The 25597-nt window shown below is 33.7% G+C and overlaps 1 protein-coding gene across 1 annotated transcript in view; it reads right to left on the reverse strand.

The window, feature by feature from the left end:
• Positions 1 to 321: 321 nt before the first annotated feature.
• The window catches only part of GABRA2 (gamma-aminobutyric acid type A receptor subunit alpha2), a 47162-nt gene continuing 21886 nt past the window's right edge, over positions 322 to 25597 (reverse strand). Inside the window, 6 exon segments of the mRNA XM_042812013.1 lie at positions 322 to 738; positions 4362 to 4564; positions 11925 to 12077; positions 12880 to 13023; positions 15930 to 16012; positions 18783 to 19003. Of these exon segments, the coding sequence (XP_042667947.1) occupies positions 430 to 738; positions 4362 to 4564; positions 11925 to 12077; positions 12880 to 13023; positions 15930 to 16012; positions 18783 to 19003 (1113 nt within the window). The 3' untranslated portion in view covers positions 322 to 429.

Consider the following 25597-nt stretch of genomic DNA (forward strand, 5'->3'; position numbering starts at 1 on the left):
TGTATGAAACAATTACACTCTTAAAAAAATCATTTTTAAATGACAATTCATTTCATTAAAGTAGAATTAGTTATTTATAGAAAAATATTTTAACTTTAAATTAAAAAAATACTGTTCCTAAATAATTATGTAGGATCATATCTTTATTTCTTTGTACGGAGAGAATATAATTCTGTATATTTGAATCCTAGTTTAACAGAGCTCCCCTGGGTATAACTTTTAAAGAGTTGGCTATTTTTGCCATGGGTGCTATCTGTTTACAAACCCATGAATTAACACTGTGTGCCTCCTTTGGAGATACACAGATAAGACATCTATATACACTCTGTACATAATGGTTCACATATTAGCAGTTATTAGTCGTACTGTACATAGAGGACAACCTATCTGATTAGAATGATGTTTTAAGTCCTTAGTGCAATTCAGGTTTTAGGTTGATGGTGCAAAGCCAAGTAAGACAGGCTCTCTGTTTAAATATGTAGCCCAGTACACTAAATTGAAAGTACCAAATAAGACTGGAAACACTATTCTAGACATTCTGTCAATTTTACTAACACTGTTGAATGTCTTCTTTGCTTCCTGTGGCTTCGCTTCTGGTTTTGCCTTGTTGGGTTCTGCAGTTGTAGCGCTCTTGGAGATGGTTGGTAGAACTGAGTCCTTGGTAATATTTGGAGCATAGTTGGCAACAGCCACTGCATAGGCATTGTTTTTCTTAATGACAGATGCTTTTTCTTTTTTCTATTAGAGACAGCATGAAGTTAAATAGTTAATGTGTATTTGCCATATCAGACTTAGCATAATAAAGATTGCAAACGCAAAACAAACAATAAGTATATTAAAATAAATGTCAGGTATAACAGTGGTAAATTCAAATTTAAAGAAAAACATATCCTACCTGAAAAGAAGGTATAATATGTCACCCCCAATAATTTCAGTAACAGTCTACTTTTTTAAGCTATTACATATTGTTCTTCATGCATTCAAAATACTGAGAAACCATCAGTAAATTAAACTTCACCTGTACTACTATCATTTGAGAAGCAAAAAATTAGTGTATCCTAATTTTAGGATACAAGTAAGAGTACTCTTTGTCAAAAGAATTACTTTTCCTTTAGTAGCATTAGGGATTGAGATAGGACAAAATTATTTAATCAGAACAGTCTGCTTTAACATTTTTTTCTGTGACACTAAAGTGATAAACTATAAATTTGACACAAATTTAGGAGTATTACCAGTTAATTTTATTCAGCAAGTAAGAAGTTATGTCTGCTTAAAATTTCTACATGTTGTCACATTTACCTTACTATCAATACCAGAAAATTAAGGCATGTTTGTGATTCCGTGCACTCTTTATAGTGAAGTGATCAAAATCTTGTAGAACAGCTGTTTAAATTAAAAGTTACTGTTTATATAACATTAGGGATAAATTTCAGAATTCTGAAAAACTTCCAATCTTCTAGATAAATTAGATGTTATTAATAGTTTTTGTGTGTAGGTGTATTCAGCTGCTCTTCTGATCCTTACTGACAAGTTAATATACGTAATATCTTCCTCTAACATTCTTCTCTTCTTCAAATCAACTGGATTAAATAATAATAAAGTTGTCAACTGATATCATATGGATTAAATTTTCTGAATGACTGGAGAAAGAGTTTTATCTGGGGAGTCATTAAATAAATTAGATAGCTCTCAATATAAAAAAAAAAAAAAACAAAAAACCAGAAACATGTCTCCCAATATAAAAAAAAAACATGTATGAGATAACTAAATCTGGATTATTGACACCAAACAACATTAGCTATACTTAGTGCAGGTATGGGCTAAATCTTAAATTTGTAATAGGACAAAAATCCTGTTGCCTTCAACAGGAGCTTTGCACACTAGTAAAGATTTTTCAGGCTTAATGTGATATAAATTCATAGTTCAAAGACAAAAATGATCACATAGATGCCTCTTAAATAAAAGATGATAGAGTGTAACTGCCTCCGAAGAAAATACTTTTATGGTTTAATGATTCTCAGTTTCAACTTTATGTTCTTGATATAGTATAAATATCTCCTTTTATTTTTGCTGATATACTATGTTGATAACAGTAATAATAAAATGCTCTATCAAGTCAACTTCTTTGTGAAGCATAACAAAGTATGCATCTCAAAGTCAGCTAAAGTCTCCAAACTGGTTTACACTGTTGAAGGTTAAAAGATCTGCAGCACATTTCAGCATAGCAGAGATACAGGAGCATAAGATTACTTTTCAACAGTGAGTACACAAAGCAGGTAGGCACACAAAACATGTCTTATTCCTTCTATGCATAGGAGGCTATCCATACTTTGATTTTCTGCATGCACCTTCAAAGCCAATTCTTGAAAGTTGTTCCAAGGTATAAAAGGAAAAATTGAGGCTTAAGTTTTCACCAAAAAAAAAAACAAAAAAAAAAAAAAACAACCAACAGTTATAATTTATCTTGCAGCTCAAATATAGTTTGATACCCCTGGCTTGCACATGCAGATAAAAAACTTTTCACTGCCTTGTCTAAACACTTTCTCTTACTACATAAAATAGGAATAGACTATTTTCTTAATCATAAAATGTTGCTTCCTAGGAATTCTTCTGGGCTTTAATATGCCACTAAGGTTCCTATATTGCTGAAGCTTGCATCACATCTCTAAAAGCAGAGATAGTAATCACAATTAATAGAGATCACAATAACACTCTTGCATTTTCTGTGGAATAAAATTATACTCCCATAACCTATTTCCTGAAAAAATAAGGAATACAAAATAAATAGGTTACTCTGAAAGTAATGTTCCTATTTATATCTATGGAAACTACAACAGATACAAAGAGCACAACAGGACTGTTTGAGCAAATTCTCAGCTACAGAACACTGTTTTTCAACACAGTAACCACCATTAACTATGCATTTTCACCTGCAATGAACAAAAACTTTTGTGCTGCACTCATACAAATCTGAACCAGTGGAGATGGCTCACTGTTGCTGTTGCCACTGCTGAAATGCATCACCCACCACCTCACTAAACTCACATTGTTTGATCTCCATAAACATTTAGCAAGTGTCCATGAATGTCAGTGGGTGCCATTTTTTAACATAAGGAGGAATTCAGTGACATAACTTTGCTTCATGCATACTTCCATGTCAGACATCATTTTGTTAGGCTGCCCCATTGCTGCCACTTTCACACGGCAAGAAAATTTAACAGGATATTGATGGGAAGATTGAACCTCTACACTGCCATTCTGCCAACATGGTCCTTTAATGTCATGGGCCATAATAATAATATAGGAGGCAATACTTTCAGAGCAAGCCTTGTGTGTTGAATTTAGATTCTTAGCAGACAGTGTTTGGTACAGTGCAGGGAAGCTTGTCTCAAAGTGAAAACGCAACTGAACAAGATTTCGCCCAGATGCTTCACAACTCCATTAGATTTTACAAAATATTTATAAAATTAAATAAATATAAGCAAAGATATAGAGTTCCTAGGGTTTGTTTGTTTGATGATTTCCTTTACTCTGGTTTAAAGTATGCATGTAAGACTTGCCCTGAAAGAAATTAGCAGGTAACCCAGACAAGGGCCAGTCATTTAATGAAATTCATTCTGTTTTGTATTGTGTACAGCTAGATGGCTAGGACCTTGTGACACAGTGTGGTCACAAGCTACAGGATAATAATCCTGTCACCTCACCAGGCTTTCTTGTTAACTGCTGTGAGCTTTCCTCAGAAACATTATCAAAAGGTTACTGTCGCAAGAATAAGCTATTATAAGCTGATAATGGGGAAGAAAATATATTAAACACTGCTAAAAATTGAAGTAGCCTCATTTTGAGAAAGAAAAATTCTTATATAGCTTTTCCTCACATATTAAATGATATGGATTAAAGAAATGACCAATTGATAACTATGGCATGAAAATGATGCAGATACATACACATGTATACGTACATGTATATTGCATATATTCAGGAAGCCCAGATAAAACTTTTTTTCATGTCACTAATGACACTACTCACCTCAAATGCAACGATTAGTGAATGATCTGATTGTACAGTAGGACCGGATATTTTTGGCTAGCAACTTCTCAGAATCTATGTATGATTTATGTTTCAAAGTGATCCAAAGATAAAGGTGCTAGTTAAGCTCCAATATGATGAAGAAAATTACTTCTAGAAGTTCTAAATAGTATTCTCAGTCCTACCTTATTCATCCTTTATTTTCCCTCACCTATCAATGTCTTTTCTTATGATTTAAAGATCATGTGTTTTCTAGTAATAGCCAACTTTAAAAAAGTATTATAGTTGTTTACTACTCTTATTAGAAATAGGGCTATTTCTTTAGGACTTACCTTATCATTCACTACACTTTTTCCATCCCAGGCCCATCCTCGTTTTGTGAAATAATTTACAGTTGCAAATTCAATTAGTGCAGAGAATACAAATGCATAACAAACAGCAATAAACCAATCCATAGCTGTTGCATATGCTACTTTGGGGAGTGAATTTCGAGCACTGATGCTCAGTGTTGTCATTGTCAACACAGTAGTAACTCCTGTAAGGGGATAAAAAAAAAAAAAAAAAAAAAACCAACAACAATTTTACTTGGATTTTGAATGTTAAAATACAAAACAAAACAAAGTGGAAATTTGCTTATCTAAGGTGGCGTCGTATTAAAGGCAGTGTCTGGAGTTGTTTTGAAGAATTTAAGTCCAAGATCATTATTTAAAAGTCAGTGTTTAAATTTAATTTTAAACTGTTTACAGATCTCTTTATTTACAGATATTCTTTTACACCCTTTTTTCTTAGGTATTTTAATAAGAAAAGTTTTATACAGCTGCCTACCAAATACCTGTTTTTACTGCAATGGCTACAAGTCTGGCATTCATCTTTCCAACAGTATATAAAATCTGACACTCTTTTTAGTAGAGATAATTAAATATATATGTTTTCAATTCAATTTCTTACCAATCAACCAACGACACAGTTGAAGACCTAAAGAGGTTAACTTTTCATTCAGATTTTCAGACAAGGTTTTTTTTTTCCTAGAAAACAGCATACCGATTTTAAGAGATTTTTACAACTGTATATGATATGTGAGAAAATAAGACTTGATCCACGAGTGCTCTTCTTCATTGTAACAGTTGTTAAAAACACTTTACAATGCTTAATGAGAACCCAGCAGGAAGCCAGAAATTCTACAAGAAAAAAAAATAATCAGAAAAGGGATACTTCTGAAGGAAAGATTAGACCGTTATTCTGAATATTTTAGCATGAAGAAACTCACAGCCAGAAATGAAATCTTCATTCCTTAGGCAAATCAGTTCTCACACCCAAGGCTGAATCACACTTAGACAAACTAAACTATTCCCTTTGTGGCACACCATTACTGATGTTTCCAGAAAAAAAAGCAAGACAAAGTAAAATACTTAGCATAGATCAGCAAACTTGTACTTGATTGACAGGCTAAGGAGTTTCCACAGCAGTGAAATTAGTAACAGCTTCAACAACTGCAAACTCATAAAATTGTTGTCACAGGAATCCCTACAGAAAAGTCACACTCCCTAAGTCAGATCCTCTGCTGTTAGCAATCTTTTACCTAGGTTCTGCAGGATCAACCTAGATGAGACTTTTCTTCTGCTAGAAGACAAACACTTTAACCTCCATGGTAGAGGGAAGAGAAGCAGCAGCTATACCTACTCAGACCTTTTCAGGCGTTGCAATTTCTATCATTCCTGTGAAGAATTTTCACCTCTGTGGCTGTTACAGAGGATGACAGAGCAAAGCGGTGGACTCAACCTGTGTTGCTCTCTCAATAAGTGCTTCCAGAGGTCATAATTCCAAAAGGAAGACAAGGCACAGAAACATCTGCTGATTCACTCAGTATCCACAAATTTAAGTAGACATAGTTCATTAATTGCTATTTTTTGGCCTGCACATATTAAAGAAGGGGATTTAGTCTGGAGTCAGTTGTGCTGTTGTTATCTAAAGCCTGTACAATGACAAGGAAGCACATTTTGTTGTATGGAAATGGGTAGACAATGTATTTTGTGAAGAATTTTTTCTCCTTTGACATGCAACATATGGCTTAATTATTTTCTGCACTTCAGGGAAAATGTAGTCTATCTATTCAAAATTATCACATGCAAATTTTAACACAGGTCTTGAGCTAGAGAGAAATAATTTTAATTACACAGAAGTATCAGTGAAGTGATTGTTTCTCAGAAATACAATGACCTTATCCATATGCAAATATATGCAGTTGATAAGGTAGTCTCCTGTTTAAGACCTACATTTTAGAATAAACTAAGCTTCTTGAAGATCCATTGTCTTCTTCAGAAATCTTATTTAAGATTAACTGTTGACCTTTTCTAGTCTCAATTAAAACAACATGAATTTACATCGTGCATCTTGCTACCAGCTGACAATTTCTCTGCAAAGTTCAACAAGCCAAGCAACTTTGTGACTGTGTTTCAGTATATTGTCAGACAGCTGCCAATGTATTTTAATTTATTCCTTCATTCTCTAAATTCAAGCTATCACATTCATTTAACCTGAATTGAATGGGAAAAAAAAATATATGGAAAGTTTAGTCTGTGATACTCTGATCTTAGAAAACTCCAGCAATTTTCATTTCCTATTCTTCAGTCAAACAACAGATGATTTTGCATACTAGGTAACTTGAAACAACAGCAACTTCAAGCCATCTTTAAGAAAAAGGAATAAATGAAAATAACCTTTTCCCTATTGCTGCTTAGCAGTAACACTTATGAACTAAAGTTTTAATATAAAGCATTCTCCCTACAATAAGAGGCAGTCAAAATATTAGAGGGAAACAATCTCCTACACTAAATCATAAATTACTCTGAACAGTCTAAATAATTTCAAAGGCTATGTAGTGACGGAATCTTACCTCACTATGATGAAGAAAGACTACACTTTATGTACAGGTCGAGAACTATCTTCTATAATTCCTCTCATTCACACTGCCATCATATGATGGCACTGTGTCAGAAAAACAGGGGCAAGCACTATCTTACAAGATGCAACAAATACTCATCAGTTTGCTTTTAAAAAAGGTCAAGAAATGAAACCTTTAATAGATCATTTTGATAACATTTCTCTTCTCTTAATAAGATCAATCATTCTGTACTTGATGGCAAATATACTGTTGAGAAGGAAAGTTGTAGTAACATGAAGGTATATGCCTACGAATGCTAAAAAAAAAAAAAAAATCTTTTAGCACTTCAGATTTATCCATTCAAGCTAAGAATGGAGCTATCTGATTGCCTAGGATTTACAGTGGAGCTTTTGAAACCGCATCTGCTCACTGAATACAAGATATACATCTACAGGACTGTAAAATTGAACATCTCTCACTGACATTAAATTTGCATCTGTGAAAAATACTGGCTTTGACATATTCTGGATCCCAGAATGCACAGATATTATTCAAGAATTGTTTAAAACTAGGCAGCTTCCTTTCAGCAAACAATGTCTGTTGCTAAACAGTATAGGTAACAGCCAGACAATGACTGAAAAAGGAAACCCAAAATATACCTAACTGAAAACACAGTGAAATTGAAGGAGCTGGCACATACATAATGAAGTTAAATTCAGTGATGACGACTAGGCTCATGCTGATGTATGTGTGCAAATTCAGCCTATTCCTTAGCAAGGACAGGTTCTTTCAGATCCTAATTCTACTCCTCGTGTAACAAATTCATTTTCTAATTTGAACAGACTTAGTTGTCTAAATTATATCCTATCTGTATTGTATTGGAATGTAAACATCTCCTTTGAAAATGAACCCTACAAATCACAAAAAGGACATTCTGTAACAAAATAAGTACTTCAGCTTTTCAAATAATCTGCATAAAATCCTTAAGTTGTGTTTCAGATCTTAAAATACGCTGCTCTTTTCACAACTTCATCTTTTATCACACTTGTTATATATAACAAAAAAAGATTGATTTTTTTTTTTTAAGGTTAATTAGATCCCTTAACCTGGTAAAAAAAATAACTGAATAGGTTAATAAATACAAGAGAAAGTAATGTCTGATCTCTCTTTTATGGAAATAACTACTAATTTTACTACAGTTTAAAAGGTTGGGGCACTAAACAAATGCAGATAAGCTCTGGAAATAGTGTGATATTAGAGTAATTTGACTACACACCATACTGTTTACGTGCATACGCATTACACGAGAATACAATACAAAACAACCAACAACCTACAAGCCAATTCCCAAAGCTGAATGGCAAGAGCAGTCTACTCCAGCTCCCACACAAGTCTCATATGATTATGCTTTCATTAACACACAAGCTACAGTCTTGGGATAGTTCTGAGCTGGGAAGGCATTAGTTTGTTGGCAGCCAGCTCTGTCTCTAACCAAGTGCTACTGCTTATCATACGTGCTTCCCATTGAATACCTCTTGAGTGTTATGTCTACGTTAACAGAACTCCTCTACTAAGCAGCTATAGGATGAAAGTTCTGAGTGGAAGGTTATCTCCAAGGACACAAGATAAACTGTGGCCTCTGAAAGAAAGAAAGACAGTTGAGGCTTTTTTTTCTTTTTTTAAGAAAATAGGACAAAGATACATGTATATACAGAACTGTTCAAAAGGCAGGGTCTACCTCATTCAATTCTCTTGTAAAAACAACCACATAAGCAACCTGAACTTGTCTAAGGATCCTATTTCTGTATTTGCAGAATCAAAAAGCCTGTCTATTTAAGGTCTAAATAGCTTTTTGTTTCAAAATGCATATTGATATGGATTCAGAAAAGTTACACCAAGAACAAACAGGGAAAGGGTTGTAGCATAAGAATAAAACGAGAATAAAGTTTGAGTTTAGAACACTGCATATTGGAAGTGTACTAACAAAATAACACAGCTTATTTCAGTTCTTGCCTTGCTCGCTTTGGGGATCATAGAATACAAATCTTACTACATCTATTCTAATATCCTCATTCCTACCCTGAAGGAGTTAAAACAATACCTACTGTGCTAAGAAAGATGATTTCTTATTTTTCTGTGGCTTGCCTCGAATCTTGCAATTCAAATACATGTGATGTTTTTAAATGTTATGACCCACTGAAAATGAAGTGAAAATTCAATAACCTGCGCAAGATTTGCTTTGCTAATATTGCTGATAATAAATGCAGAACAATAAAAACATTACTAAATGAAATAGATGGTAATCTTGCACTAAGTGAAGAAATTATAAACCAGGCTTATTCCCTTTCATTAAAAACACAAACACTTTTCAAGTTTGTCTGTTAGAGAAAACACATTCAATACTTATTTACTTAACAGTGATAAATTCTTTTTCTTCCAATAATTTAAAGATGAAACAATAGAGTATTAAGCCACTGTTCTTTTTGGACAGCTTAGGTCAAATATATTGAATAGATGCCATAAGGAAAGGGATTAAGGAGCTCAACTATAAAAGAATACTCATTATATCAAGTCCATAATGTTAAACTACAGCTTGAAAGTACATCACAAGAGAAAATAGAAAGAATAGTATCTTCTCTCAAACATAAAATACCAAGTGATACGTGGAGCTTTGAATAACTAGAGGTTACATTTCTTTGAAAGAACAGTACTCAAACACTTAATCCTTCCCAGGACTTGGTAACTCTTAAGATACTTGAAAAAAATCTCATCCTGTAAATAAATGCTTTATCAAAACTAATGCTTTCATCTTAATCATACTTTTAATATCTTTATAGTCAATGCAAAGATGAGTATCTTGCAAGAAACCACTTAATATAAAAATATTAAATATAATCAGTACAAATGTATAGTAAGTTCTCTTGCAAGTTCACACTTCATGCTGGAAGCACCTGATTTTACTATCTTAGCAGGATTTCTGTATAATTGGGTAGTGTCTAGCTGAAAGCAACACCCAAACAAACAACACCCTGAATGAATCCATGCAGCTCTGACAGGATTAATTCAATGAACCAGAAAGCTTTAAGAAGCAACAGAGGAACTTTGTTTTACAAGTGTGGATAACTTCACATTTTTGTAACATATTTAGGCTGGAGACAAGAGGGCAATAGAAATCCCTGTGACAACTGCTGCCAGTAGGTATGGAGAAAGACTGGGAGATTCGCCTGGGGCTACATGATTAGAGCAACCATTAGCAGCTTACGCTGACAATCTCATTTGAAACATAAAAAAATTAGAAAATAGCTCTTGCAGCGACATCCAACCCTGTGCAGAAGGCTAAGCATGTGGTACAACTGCTGCTACATCAGGCAGAGACCAGATTCATCAGATGCTCAGTGCAAGCATCCAGGGTTTAAAGTGCCAGTCCAGGCTGGTCTCAGGTGGGGAATGAGGCTATAACTAGTGCTGAGGTGTATGCATGTTTGACAGAAATAAAATACTAGGATAGAAATTGCTATCTGCTCCCTATACCCATTGTGCTTAGTCAATATATTTTGGATTTTATGTCATAGGTGGCCTGGTTCTGCTCTTGTGGACATTCCACTCAGTTTTTCCAAGACATCCTGATACAGGCAAAATGATTACATCACATTGTTCATTAGTACATATTGTTCATTATCCGGAATACACTTAAGTCTGATCCGATTAAATTTGCAGGCTGTTATACAGATATTATTTCTTTCCCCCAAATACAAGTTAAATAAAAAATAAAGACAGAACAAGAAAGATATATGCAGGAAGGGAGGTAAGGCTGCAGGAAAATTATCTTAGTGACTTGTTGCTGGTGATACTGTAACACTACATTTTAGGGGAAAGAAGATGGAAGCTGTTTATAGACAAACCAGCTACAGTGTCCTAAGCGTATAGGAAATGGTACAGAAAAGGACAAGGATGGAGGTATAGTATTTGCCATTGTACACGGAAAGTGTAGGAAAAAATTCATTAAAAAGTGTGTTTTGATAAACAGAAGTGTACAAATTGACAGAAGAATTTGAAGAAAAAAATATTGTAACTGTCTGTTAAATGACTAGGAAAACATGGTAGAATTCTAGTGCCTCTAAAACTGCTGACCCGTTTCATCTGACTTCAATAAGGTTCATATTCAAACCTGCAATTTTCATGATATGTTTTGTGGCATTTCCTCTACCAAGAGAGACTGTGAGTGCTTCATTGTGCACGACTTATTTGAGTTTGGCGTATTTTTTGAAGACTGTGTGGTGTTTACTAATGATTAACCGTAAGATTTTATACAGTATCTTTGATAGCCGATTCCAAATAGGCATTATTTTTGTTGCACTTTTATCTTATTCTTTAAAAATCAGATTAGAAAAATTCTAAGTTGTATGTATTTAAAAAGACATTTGTTGCTTTGCTTTACTAAGGAAAAGAACAAAGTTTTAATTTATGAAAAATGCTTTCATACTTCACTACTAAAGCTATTCACTATCCTAAGGCACATTCCAGTTTGAATAAGTGAGAAAGATTTACTAGGCTCACAGAAAAAGATTTACTTTGAAGAACTGCAGTTTGCAAGTTTTAATGCATTCAAATAATTCAGGTCCTTATTTTGCTTAATTTACAAGCATACTTAGAAATGTACACATCTATTATGTATCAAAATGATTGAGTAATATCAGTGGAAGAAAGACATTTCAGAAAACAATGTAAATTAAATTTTAAATGGGAATTTCACAATTACATTCTATTTAATGGAAAATGTTTTCACAGAAGAGAGGAAAGAATATAGGAACAGTTCTCACTTGCGCTGATTTCTGAAAGATTTGGTATTCCCTAGAGTTCTGTAAGATGCTGCTGAAAGTTATTTCAACTAAAAATAATGCCACGTTCTACAAAGTAAATTAAACAAAAAAAAGGGCTCTACCAAGCACACTTCAAAAACACTTCCTAACAGCTTCAGCTATTGCAAATAACACATGCCACTCAATGTACTCACCAAAAACTGTCCTGGCCGGTACAGATTCTCTGTTCAGCCAGAATGAGACTTGAGAGAGAATGACAGTCATGATACATGGGAGGTACGTCTGAATGACAAAATAACCAATTTTTCTCTTCAAGTGAAAATGAGCCGTCATTACTGTATATTCACCTAATGTGCCACAAAAAAAAAAAAAAAAAAGTTTATAGTCTTCAGAAAGTCAGATTCTATAGTAAAATAAAGATTGGCACATTTATGCGAACCAAATGTACTGTAATTAAATTGAACAAAATGTACTGTGTAGTAGGAGGCACCCTACAGTATACAAGAAAATTTAAATTTGGGTAAAATTACATCTTATTCCCACTAAGATCCATGAAAGATCAGTTTTCAGGAACTTACATGAACTGTTCTATGTCTTGACAAGAATTTCGGTGCTGCAGGCTTCTTAATACAAGCAACCCTCTGCATTCACACAAAGCAGCCTAACTCTGTCTACAGTCATAGAATCATCGCCTGACATATGTAGGATCATAGTTTAGAGCCAAGTAGAATAATCCAACTGTTATTAAATATATATCTTATTAAATATTATATTATTATAAATGTTTTTAAGAAAAAAATATGCTGACAGATAAAAAATGGTTGAAAATAGAATACTTTACCATTTAGTAGACAAAAGGCATTATTTACCATACGAAATTAAACAACCATCCAAGCCTTGGATTACAATTGTTAGTATTCAAGACTGAGTATTAAAAAAAATGTCACTGGGGAGCAGTTCACTTCTATTATTATTTGCTACTTTTTGGCTTGAAAGTTTGACTTGAAAGAACTCACTGCTTTGAGTTATATGTAATAAACTACGGCTAATAACTTTTTTCAGTAGCTTACCATTACTATAAGCCTACACTCATTGCAGCGAAGTGAGTGCTTTTTCTTAAAACTTTTTTTTTTTTTTTTTTTTACTAACCTGTACTTGATTTAACTGTCTCTTTTCCAATTGTTTGGCCCAAAAGATCATACTGATTCAATCTTGAACCATCTGGTGCCACCTGTACAGAATCTGAAGCGTTATAAGTCCAAATATACGTCACTTCTGATGTTGTGTATGCATCTGTGGAAATAAGATATGATATTTTATCAGTTATTTTAACCAGACAAGTTACATCCAAATTCATCTACTTTGAAGAGCTACTTAATTACCTTTCAAAAGGAAACTTCAGAGAACTAAAATGTCTAGCAAAAACACCTGTATATTTTAAAAAACTTTACTAGGGTTAATGCTTATGGCTGCATGGGATCAGGGCATGCGTTTGTGTATTTATTAATCATGATTTATTTGTATAAATTGCAAACAATAATTCTTCCATACTGTCACAGATCCACTATGTATGAATCCTAAAAGTCACAAAAAGTCAGGTCAGATGAAAAGAACAGTGATTTTTAACATTTAGAGTACACAATTTTTTTTAAATTCATTTCTACACTGTTCTCACCTTCTATTTCCCTACTCTCCCTTTGGTAGTGTATCACAAATATTTTGTTATTCATACCTAAGTATGGGGAAACAGGTTCTGTGACAATGCTCTTAAAATACCTGCAGAAGGTCAGTACCTTAGCCTCTTAGATCTATCTTTAGGGCATAATGACATTAAGCAATCTGCTTCCTCATTACATTCATCAGAAAACATACATTTAATCCTAGTCAGTCAAAATAAACTAAAAAGGAAGCAAATCAGCACTGTATTTTAGATAGCATTAATGTCTCTTCAACAAGTAAAAAAAAAAAAATAATGAATATATCTCACAAGTTTTTCCAATCTAATACCCTCATAAACAGAGTATGAAAGGAAAAGGGTAAAACACCAATGAAGAAATTATGTGCTCATTTGATTGACTGAGACAAGTATATTTGAAACCTTATCCATATCTGCAGTGAGGTAAAAATAAAAAAAACAGCCATATTTTTGCTGGACTGTAAACATTTTCACTTGAGAAATCCCTGCAGGCCTTGAAAGATGCTTATTCATTCAACTTGCCATAAACTGTAGGACTAACATAGCAGGCAGGCAGCACGCAGAGATGTTTAATACTTCCCTTCGAACTACCCATATTCCCACAAGAAGCCCTCTACTTTAATGCAAATCATTAACCTTGCCAACTTCCAATTTGCCCCTATGCTCTCCACTGTTGGTTAGACTTTTTGATAAAGATAAAGAATGGCAATTTATTAAGCTACAGCTTCTTCAGTACATCCAGCTCAGCTTTTCTCTTGAGCACAAGAAAGAAACTGAGACAATCTTGCAGGCTGATGATCCTCTTAGCAATGTAAGATTAGCAGCATACACGAGGAGATATGACAAACATATACCATTGGCAGACTTGCTTCAGCTAAACCAAATCCTCAGGATTTTGGCTTATTTCTTTAACCACTATTTATCATTTAAATTCAGTCCCAGAATGAAAGATGAAAAATGAAAGCCTAGAAATGAGTTCTAGTTAAAGAAGTGAGTGCTAAGCCTTTCAAAATGAACAGAAATAAGCCTTCACTGTGTGCCAACTGGCTGGAGCACAAGTGACTACAAAGAGAAAAGACAGCTTCCCTAAAATCACTTTTCTCACAGTTACACTTTCAAACCTGCTTTTTACTGGAAATGCAGAAACCACAGGAATAGAACAAAGAACAAATTAGTAGTGAAAACAAATAGAAAAGAAAAACAAAAAGCAAATCTCACACAAAGTCCAATACACCTAGTCAGGAGGTTTTTTTCACCTTAGCAGTGCAGATCAAGTCATGCTATGAAGTAACTGCATAGCCTAAGTATCAGTTTCATTATTATAGGTATTTTTGTTTTATATCAGTTGTTTTGAGGCTACATTGAGTCTTTTTCTCCCTCATACATGTATCTTACTGTGCACATATATATAAATATTATTCATCAGTAGCTGGTTTTGGCCAACATTTCTTGTGTTATTTAGTTAAGTTGCCTTATGTACTATAAATGTAATAAAATATTTAGTGGAAAAAAGGCTCCATGGCAAAACTATTACTAGTTTTCTATCTTTTATCTCAACAGTTAAGGCCTCCCTTTAGAGTGGCAGCATAATCAGAAACATAGACTTGATTAAATTTGCTTTTTTTCCCCTCCAAACTCCATAGAAATGGTACACACCAGTGCTATGGAAAGAATGTGCATAGTGCTCTGACAGCATTCATTTTGTGAATATCTTCTTAATGGTGGCCTATCACCTGTTTCACAACCTGTGGGGGCTACAGTAAAAATTAAAAGAGCCAGAATGTATTGGTATTACATAGTTTCCTTGAAAAAAGGATGCCGTTTCCTGGGCCTGAAACAGAATATAGACTGCAGAAAAAAAAATAATTGCAATGAAAAAAACAGGAAATACATACAGCGCAATCCTAATTCACAAGGAAGAAGGATTGCTAATACAGGTGAATGAATTTATATTGCTGTTAAAAATAACAACACTGAGATCAAAGTCCACCTATCTAACTAGCCAATATGATAATGAATGATTATTTTTTTTTTAGTCAAAACAAGCCATATGTTTTTGCCGTAACTAAAGAATGAAAAAGAAAACATGATTAAAAATAAGGAGGAAGAAAACATTTCAATAAATGAAGACACTCTTCCAAGTCTTTACTTGCTCTTTATTAATACAATATGTACATTCTACACAGTTTATGGGCACCTAGGCTTGTATTCATCAGTATGTTTAGCATTCCGGAATAAAAGCAGATCAGCACAGTGCTGAATTAGGTGCACAGTATTTACTGTTAAATTGTACCAAGAAAGTTTTAAAATACACTAAAAGACATAATAGCATAGATAAAAACAATTGCAATGTGTCAAGTTACAATTTCATTTAAAAAAAAAAAAAAAAAGCACAACCTTGTGTTTTAAACCTCCCTTTAACAACTTATTTTTAACTAAAATGAAGGTTGAGCGATGTTAGGTTTTCACTAATCAAAGGCCATAATTCTGGTTATACACTTACAGCTGCCAAATTTCAGTGGGCATGAATGAGCATCCATAGGGAAGTCTTCCAAGTGCATTGGACATTCAGCTTGGACTGTAAGCCTGAAAGGCAAAAAGACCACTATGCATTTAAGTCAGTTAGCAGGACAAGAAAATCAATTCCACAAAAATGAACAGTTCATATATATACATACATACTTAGGAGATGAAACTGAAATGTTATATTAAACTAATTTAAATTTAGATCAGCGCTTGCTTCCTCCCTTTTATGTGTTCCTTTGGAAAGCACTGACATACTACATCAAAAAATTAAAAGAGCCAACCTCAAAACTATGAGGACGGGACATTTAAATGAAAATATAAATTATGTAACTGAAGGTTTTTAAGAACTGTCATTTACTTCTCATAATATTCTGAGGTACATATGTGATTATATGGCTCTGAAAATCTCATTACAAAACCACATAAAATGCAGTTGATTTAGCAAAAGACTGTGTGCCACATTTCTTTTATCCTTTTTTAAGAGTCTGAATGTGAAATTGTAGGGGAAAAAAGTGCACTGTTTTAAAAAACTGCTGCTATTCATCCTGTTACTTGTAATTAGCATTTGTGTTTGTTTATAGGCATGACAACATGTTAACAGTGCTCATCTGTTGTTACAAGATGTTACGTTTGCTCATCTGGTGATAAACTCCCAGTAATATTGTATTAAATATGTGGATTAATACAGTAAAACGACTTCAAACAGCTCAAACAAGTTTTGACATTTTTATTTTCCACTATTTTCAGCTCAGTGAGTTAACTCAGCTTTAATTAATCAAAATTCTGCTTCTCCTTCCTGTCTTGTAGGTTCCCTTTGGGTTGAAATTTTTCCTGCTCTTTATGTTGCTCTTCATCCATCCATCCTCAAATATCAACTGCATTTTCCTGCACTCCCAATGGTTCACGGTCATTGTATTCCCAATCAGATTTTTCAGTTTTTCCAACATGAACTTAAAACAAATAGAAAGTGTTCAGTGATTCTATTTGGCTTGATCTACTTTCTTGTTATTATAGAGAAGAATGGTTTCAAACACTGTTGTTTACTTTCATAGAATGTAACTAGAGTATATTCTGAAGGAAGTGAATTTTAGTCATTTCGTAGAGAAACAATTAGAAATACTTGAGATTAGTTGTATAAATGGAGGTCACAGTTTACTTCTTGAATACCATATAATATGATTAGCAGCCAACCCTTCAACATTCAGTACAAGGGCTTATTGGTTATGCCTATACATACATACCATTTATAACACTTATAAATTATTTTTCTGACCAAATGTATTATATTTTACCAGCCAAGTGCTAGTCATTTCCAGAAGCGAAAATTTTAAATAAAATCCTGTCATTAAAAAATAGTTATTGAAGTGTAAAGTACATTTTCTGCATCGTTCTTGTTAGGAAGAATTTAAGGACACAATGCAGAGTGATAGGGAAGAGACAAATTCACTTTTCCTTTAATTTTTTTTTTTTTTTTTAAATGTCACTTTAGGAAGTGACTGGAAATCCTCAGATTTTTCCCCACAGGAATTTGGTAGGGCTTATCCATGAAGATAATGAGGCCAATAATCCAGCCAGAATACCTCTGCACCAATGTGCAAGCATAGGAAATAAGCAGAAAGAAATGGAAACCATGGAGCAGTTAGAAAACTATGACCTAACTGATACCACAGAAACCTGGCAGGACAAATCTCACAACTGGAATACTATGATTACAGGCTTTAATTATGAGTTTTAAAAATACACTAAAATATACAACAGAATAGATAAAAATCAGTTGCAATGCATCAAGTTACAATTAAAAAAATTTTTTCAAAAATGGGCTGCAATATTTCAGAAGATCTAGGCAGGGCAACTGGGGATGAGGAGTTGTTTTTTGTGTTAAGGAGTGGATAGATTCCAAAGATAGGTCTCTGAAAAAGAGCCATGACTATATTGAGAGCTTGTGGATTAAAATTCAGGATAAGACCAATTAAGGATGACTGGTGGTCAGGATCTACTAAAGACTGCCTGGCCTGTTTAGCCTGTTTTACGAAGCCTGCTTGCTTCGGGTTGACCTCACTGGGGACTTCCAGTACCTGAAGAGAGTTTATTGGAAAGCTTAGTATCAACTGTCTCCATGGTTGGATAGTGGTAGGACAAGGAAGAACTTTACAAGAACGAGATTTAAACTAAAAGTGAGGAGATTTAGGATGCAGGCTAGGAAGACATTATTTACTGAGGAAGTGATAAGGTACCCGTACAGGCTGCTCAGAGATGTTAAATGTCCCCTCCCTGGAAGTTTTCGAAGCCAGGTTGGATGGAGGTGTGGGGCAGCCTGATCTAGTGTTTGGCAACCCAATCCACGGCAGGAGGGCTGGAGCAAGGTGACCTTTGAGGTTCCTTCCATCCTAAGACATTCTGTGATTATGATTTATTTTCTTGTTTCCAGTGATCTCAGTAATAAATCTGCCTAATGATTCAAGCAGTCTATTGTTGTGCGCTGCAACAGACCGAAGTTATACGCTAGTCTAATTGTTCTGAGACAGAGCATAAATGCTTGAGTATCCTCAGCAGTTCTAAAACAATTCCCATCTATAGGCTTTAAAGTGTTTTATGCAGATTGTCTGTATCTTTTAATATGTTATGTGTTCATGAGAACTGAGGAACACATAGAAAACACTGATCTATTTGAATAGATTTGTAACAGAATCAGAGAAGAAGTTCTCTTGGTGTTTTGGTGTTGGGTTACAAACTAAAAGAAATAAGAATCTTCCTGGAACCTTACATAATTGATAACTGGAAAAATTGCATCAAGAAATAGCATGAGCAGAGAAAAAATAAAAATACATACCTCATGGTGTACAAAAGAGTTCCATCATCTTGGATTCGTAGAAGCTTGTTAGGCATTGTCATGTTATGAGCAACCGACTTCTTCCCATTGTGAAAAAACGTATCTGGGGTCCAGATTTTGCTGGCCATTAAATTGTTCAATCGAAGAATATTCATTGGGCCCTTAAATTTTAACCGCTCATCTTTCCATCTCTGACGGAAGAAGACATCTATTGTGTATTCCTATAATGGAATAAAGATGTGTGGGTTGTTTGTTTTTTTTTTTTACTATGAAAAATTAATCTGCATTTGAGAAACAAGTCAGAGAAACACTGGTTGTAAAATTCCTTCAGCAAAATTTTGTCAAGGCAGAGTAAATATCACAAAATTTGATGGCTGTGTCAAACCTTTTCAGTACTTAGATTTCTGTACGTGAAACATATAGCACACATGACAAAAGTAATTTCAATTAAATTAATTTAAAATAAGAAATAAAAAATAGGAGAATATGATGTTCATGCAGCAGATGCACCTGCAGGAGAGTGATGGAGCATTTTAAGTGCATGGAAAATACCATGCACTGAAAGGAAGAAAAGCAAGGTTATTAATGCATGGCACAATATATGCCGGTAGATTGATATAAAGAACAGTGTTCCAAAAAAGAGAAGCAAGGTCTGTAAATATGTACATTTTATTAGCAAAAGTACACACAAGGAGCAAATGAATTACAGGTGGCCTACACTCTGTCTGCTTAACTCTAGTGCCTATTCTTGAGAAGGAAAGAGAAAAGGATGCAAGCAAAACAGACTGGTGACCCGGATCAAATGAGTGCACTTAGGTATTCCATTTGCTGTTTTTTCTTGCTCTTCTAAAGAAAAGAGCAAAAGACACCACACTGATGATATAGGTTCACAAACTTTAAATTTGAACTGTAAATGGCTTTGTTTGCTAGTGTCAGCACAGCATATAAATTGGAATTCAAAGATCTTAAGCTTTGTTGAAGTTTGACTGTGTTCTGGGTTCTGGCAAGTGTCACTTTGGAACAATTTCAGTTTTATTGGGCAAGTGCAAAACAGACACATTTTCAAAACATGATTATATTCCAACAGCCTGTACCACTGCAATGAGTCACAAGTTCTGACAAATTTTCATCAATATCAAATTTTCAAGTTACTTCAAAGCAGAAGTGTTTTCAAGGAACTTATCAAGTTCATACCACCGTTTTCTGTCTCCCTTGTGTGCTGATTAACAAAGCTTAAGTTCTTTCTCAATCATATTGTTTTGCAAACAAGTGCTAAGCAGAGAGCGAGAAGCAAAAGCTTTTCTCATCTTTTCCTCTGTGAGCCCAGAAACTACAAGGACTTTTTCCAAGACAGGGACAGAATCTAAGAAAAGCACATGGAATAAAGGAAAGAAAGTTCAGCTATCTGAAAGATCATAGCAAGGGAAGGAGAGAAAGTAATTGTAGTTAAAAAAAACTGTATTAGGTTCATGGAAAGATCCTTTGAGAATGATATAATGGGATGCTTATAAAGTCACCTGAAAAAACTCTCAATTTATATCTATATCTAGAGGCCTTCCATTACTGTAATACAATTTTGCATTTTTCTAATTCAAATTGTTACTCAGATATTAAACAAACCTAACACCACAATACACCAAAAATAATTTCTTTGTATTAACATAAATGGCAATTGTTGTCTACACTAGTATTCTAGCAAACATGTATGTAAACAGGCACTACTTCATGACAAATAATTTCCTTCTCCACTGTATACCACATTTAATTGTCCTGTACTATTTGCTAATTTGTTGTTTTATTTGCTAACTATCCTGCGACCTGAAATCCCATTTACAGATTCCAAATAATCTAACAGTTCAATTACATACCAAGGAAAGTTACTAATCATCTGAAATCTTGGAGGATAAGGAGCAGCAGAAACTGCATACTTGAAGCAACAGACAATATGTGGAATCTGGCTAGAAATCTGTTATTTCAAGTAAAAAAAAAAAATGCCCTAAAATCTTCCTTATCATATCTATCTGAGAGGCTTTACCAGTGAAATCATTGCTATGCATGAGAAGATTGATGTTGGAGGTATACAGAAGAGGAAAGAAGAGCCTGAGGGAGCAAAGCTTTGAAATTCCACTAAAATTCAAGAGAATTGAGTAATAAGTCCTAAAAGATCTTTTGAAAAATAGCCCCTGCACATAAATGTTTAGAATATAAATTTTTATAATGCCTCCAATAAAGAATTTCAAAGGTTACATTTCCTCACTGTCTTCCACCATATATAAAAAGAATTACTCAAAGATAAAAAAGCAGACATGAAATGCCACTAAATCAAAACAGCAACATTTCAAGAAAGCACATCTGATGTATAGCCATAGCTTAGAAAGCAGAACAAACAGGAGAAAACATGTTCTGTGGCCTTGGAAGATTCCAGTTATAAATCCTAACTCATCTACAGGTAATTCTGCTCTCTGAGAATTTTTCTTCTTATCCATAGTGGAAAATATTATTTGACAGAACCTGTGTTGTTCTGAGAAGATGGAAAAAGAGTTATCCAATGTTTTGTGTGAATCATCAAAAACATCAGCAATAAAATCTCATTTTTCTTTCTATAGATCTCAATGCATTTTGTAAAGAAAGTTGCAAATAGGAAGAAAAATCGAGGCAATGAAATGAAATGGTCCCTGTCCATTTACACTATGATTACAAAAAACAAAACACATACATTTTGCATCCTAGTGCTATATTGACTGATGTCTATTCTGTTCTACTTATCTCATGAATACCTCTACAACAATTACCATGCAAAAAAAAAAAAAAAAAAAAAAGAAAGAAAAAAAGAAAAACAACAAAACTCGTAAATATTTTGAATCTAATCAATAAAAATATCAATATTTACCAAAAGATACATACTTAAAGGTTTTGTACCACTTTCCCGTCCCACTTATGTATCCCTTTTTGGTAAATGTTGCATTGGGCAACATTTGAAACTGCATGGTTTTTTGGTAGTTCTTTTCTTTTTAACCCATAACATCCCTGTTAAAAACATAAGTGACTTCCTAACTGACATTGCATTTCAAAGATACCTATATTCATTTTTAAATAAATTTAAATACTGTCTGCCAGATATATACAACCTTTAATACTATTTATAGCGTCATATTTCTAGGGAATTGTAGCATGATCTTCCTCAATTTGAAGAACTCATTTCATGCCTTTGATTTCTGCTCCGTCGGCCAACTACAGTCTTTTTTGTCTAAGCATTTAAACTAAATGAAGTATTAGAAATTCTGTGGAAAAAAAAAACAAAAAACTTTTAACCAGTTTAAATCATAACATTGAGGAAAGATGTCTTCCTATTCAAATCAATTTATGAAAACTTGCTTCTCTGAACAGCTTGCTCTCAATTTCCATAGACCTGATACAGAACAAACTCTGAGTATAAAATAAGCAGTGTGGAGGGATAAGACTAATGGGAAAGATACAGATTGAGATAACTTGAAGTCTGCAACTTATTATTCGCAGTACTGAAAATACAAAGATTTCATATTACTCTATTTTTGTTGTTCAGATACGGAGAAAGGGCAACCCTGAAACACAATGAATGCCTGATGCCAGGGGCAGAAATTCAAACTGGAGTTACACTAGGAACTAATATCACTAGCTGGGCACAGTATCAGACAAATAAATCTCCAATACTGGTCTACTCAACAGAGTACTGCACAAGAAAACAGTCTTTCCCAGTAGGAAAAAAAAGGGTAGAAATTATGCAAGCCATCATGTGAGATATCCTCCTCAAAATTACCTATGGCTTTAACTTGCAAAGGCCACAGTCTTTGTCTACAATAAAAAGGAATAAAGCTATCCATTTACTAATTAATTAAAAGACAACTTAGAGGCTCTTGATAGCATAGAAAACCAAAGGTATTTCCTGTTTTGGCCTTTCATTTAGTCTTTTTTTTTTTCTTCTGATACTGAAGTATCTACAGTAAAAATGATTTCAATATATTTTTTTAAACCTTTGGGAAAATATTTCACTTAGAAACAGCTAAAACTTCAAGTTCTATAGAAAAAAGATCTGAAAAACAAAACAGAATAAGGAAATCAGAAAAATGTGGTCTGGAGTTCAACCGCCTCTCTGAAGTACTGTCCTCAATAGTAGTGAAATGTTATAACAAACTTGGTCATCTCTAGCTTTGATCTTCAGCCTTCATTAAAATTTATGAGCTGACTATAATTGAGAAGCAAAAAACATTCACTGAAAGTTTAATTGCAAGCTGACAACACTACATTTTGTACTCAATAGAACCATCTCTTTGAATGCAGTGAAAACTGAACAAAAATTATAAAGTGAAAAACTAGATGTCTATCAGCAAGACATTTAGGAAAAAAAAAAATTGTGTAGAAATACTTAATGATCTTCGTGGGTCCCTTCCAACTTAGGATATTCTATGATTCTATGAAAAAGGGAAAAATACAGACATAACCGCAATAAACAAAGCTTTCCTAGTACAACAAAAAGCTGAGGTTAAAAATTGAAACACAGTACTGTAGGAAAGCCTGTTAATTTTAACACTCAGACAAAACTGACTTAGGTCCTGTCATCTACTAACTGTGTACCATATAAGTAGGAAAGACAGTTCCCAGTGACAATTAGAAAGGCTGCTATGAGACAGTACTTTAAAAAAGTTTACACAGCATTCTGCAAATCTCACATAAAGGCTCTCAGTGGCTGTATGCTCTCATACAGCAAGTACGGTTTGAGGAGCAAACATTTTAATTTATATTTTATTCTCTCAAAGAGATCAGCACTTGTAAGGCTATATTGGAAATTTTAGAAGCTAAAATTTGAGATGAGTCTGGAAGGAAAGTAATTCTAAGAAAAAGCTGTAGAAGTTATATGATCACAGTGCTAAAGTCATAACTATAAAGCTATGCCAATCTATCAGATTGGGTCTAAAATTATTTACTAAGTTTGGGGAAAAAAAGAGAAACTATTAGTTTTAATTGCTTAAATTATTAACATTTTGTCATCCTGAAAACCATATTCCAACTAAAATTACCCTTCAGAATTTTCAAAAATGAAAGATTTTAATTTAATTGCAGATGCTTTAGTTAGCCACTTCAATCATAATTTAACCTTATAACTCTTAGAAAATTCAGAGAAGCTTTGTTTTTTATATGTTTATTTTTTTGTGTGTGTTTTTATATAATGCAGCTTTCCTTCTCTCAGGCTAATGTCAAAGTAAATTTATATCACTGATCTGGTTGGAAGCCTGTAAGACATAGCATCATAATTCTGAAATATTTTAGAGAAATAACAGCTCAAGACAACAGAACAGTGAAAATTAAACTTGCTAGATCATGATTAATTTCTTTACCTTCCTTAATTTCCTTTAGTCCTCAAAATGAAGTCAAAAATTCCTGATGTATATTGAAATTTTCTTCAACATTACACACTGTAATTAATATACGATAGCATTTTTCTAATACAGTTATTGTAGTTACAACCATATTTTAGCTGTAGTAGCTCATTTGAAGCGCAGTTTGCAAAAGAGTCCTGGCCAAGACTCAACAGATTTGGTAGCTGAGTAGCTTGGGGAGAACAGAATGTAGCATATTTTTTCCCCATTTAGACAACATGTTAACCCATGATGAGGATCTTTTTTCCTTTTTTTTTTTTTTCTCCAAACCTCTAAACGCATTTGCAGAATAATCTCAGCTTCAGACTTTACCTCCTGAATTTATCAACCACAACATCAGCTAGTCTAAAAACAGTCAGAGGTCAAATTTATCTGGACTTAACTACTTTATGGACTGGAAAAATACAGATAATTTGAATGAAATCCTACTTATTTTTCCATTGAACAATTTAGGAGGAAGCCTTAAAAATTAAAATAGCATTCCCAACATTTACAGAAGAAAAACATCTATAAATGTTCACTACAGTAGTTAACATTATCAATTCAGTAAAGCAATATCTAAATGAAAGAGTAATCATTGTACCAACATTACCTTCACATCTGACAGTATGTAATAGTTTGGAAGTTATTATTTCAAAACTTGACTGCCCACACATTTCAAAGTGGTTTAATAATTATCAATTTACCAAGTTAAACTAACCCTGAAACTTTTAGTAGTAGATATTAAACTGCTCTTACTTACCTATCAACAAGAAAGGCAAGAGCAGATAAATGAATTTTCTGATTACACTGTCCCTCCCTTCTTTCCTATGAGAGGTGTTATATCCATGAAGATCTTCCTCACTAGTGCAACACATTCTCCTAATCTATGTATGACTTGCAGTGAGTTACAACAAACCCCTTGCCTCAGAGCTTTTTCTCTATTGCTGTTTTCACAAGAAATTTTGATCCAGAGAAATATTTTGACAGTTTATTCCTTTATAATTTCATAAACTTCATTTCATTGGCCCTGCTGACACTGCTAGACCTAAATGACTATGAAAAGCCTAAATACTCAACAAAAAATAATACACGCTTGGTTTGAGGCTGTTGAGTTCAGGAACACAAGTTTATCTGGCCTGGTATTCACATGTATTGTCATCACAAATTTCTGCTTAAATTCTGGATTCATGAAGTGAAACACTGATAACTAAATTTATATGAATTCCACTGTTTTGGTTGATTTTTTTTTCATATCACTAGGTTACTAATGTGCAGATCAGATCTGTAAAACTGAGCTGATGAGCCAGCTTTCAAGCATTATTTTGAGAAAACTTATTACAAACTATCTTCAGTCGGGTCATGCAGTAATTGTGCAGTTTAGTTTCATCCAAGAGGAATTTGTTTCAACTGCATCAAGAT

Source organism: Centrocercus urophasianus, unplaced genomic scaffold, assembly GCF_019232065.1.
Source record: "Centrocercus urophasianus isolate 14NV4802_14NV808 unplaced genomic scaffold, USGS_Curo_1.0 seq_13, whole genome shotgun sequence".
Taxonomy (NCBI): Eukaryota; Metazoa; Chordata; class Aves; order Galliformes; family Phasianidae; genus Centrocercus; species Centrocercus urophasianus.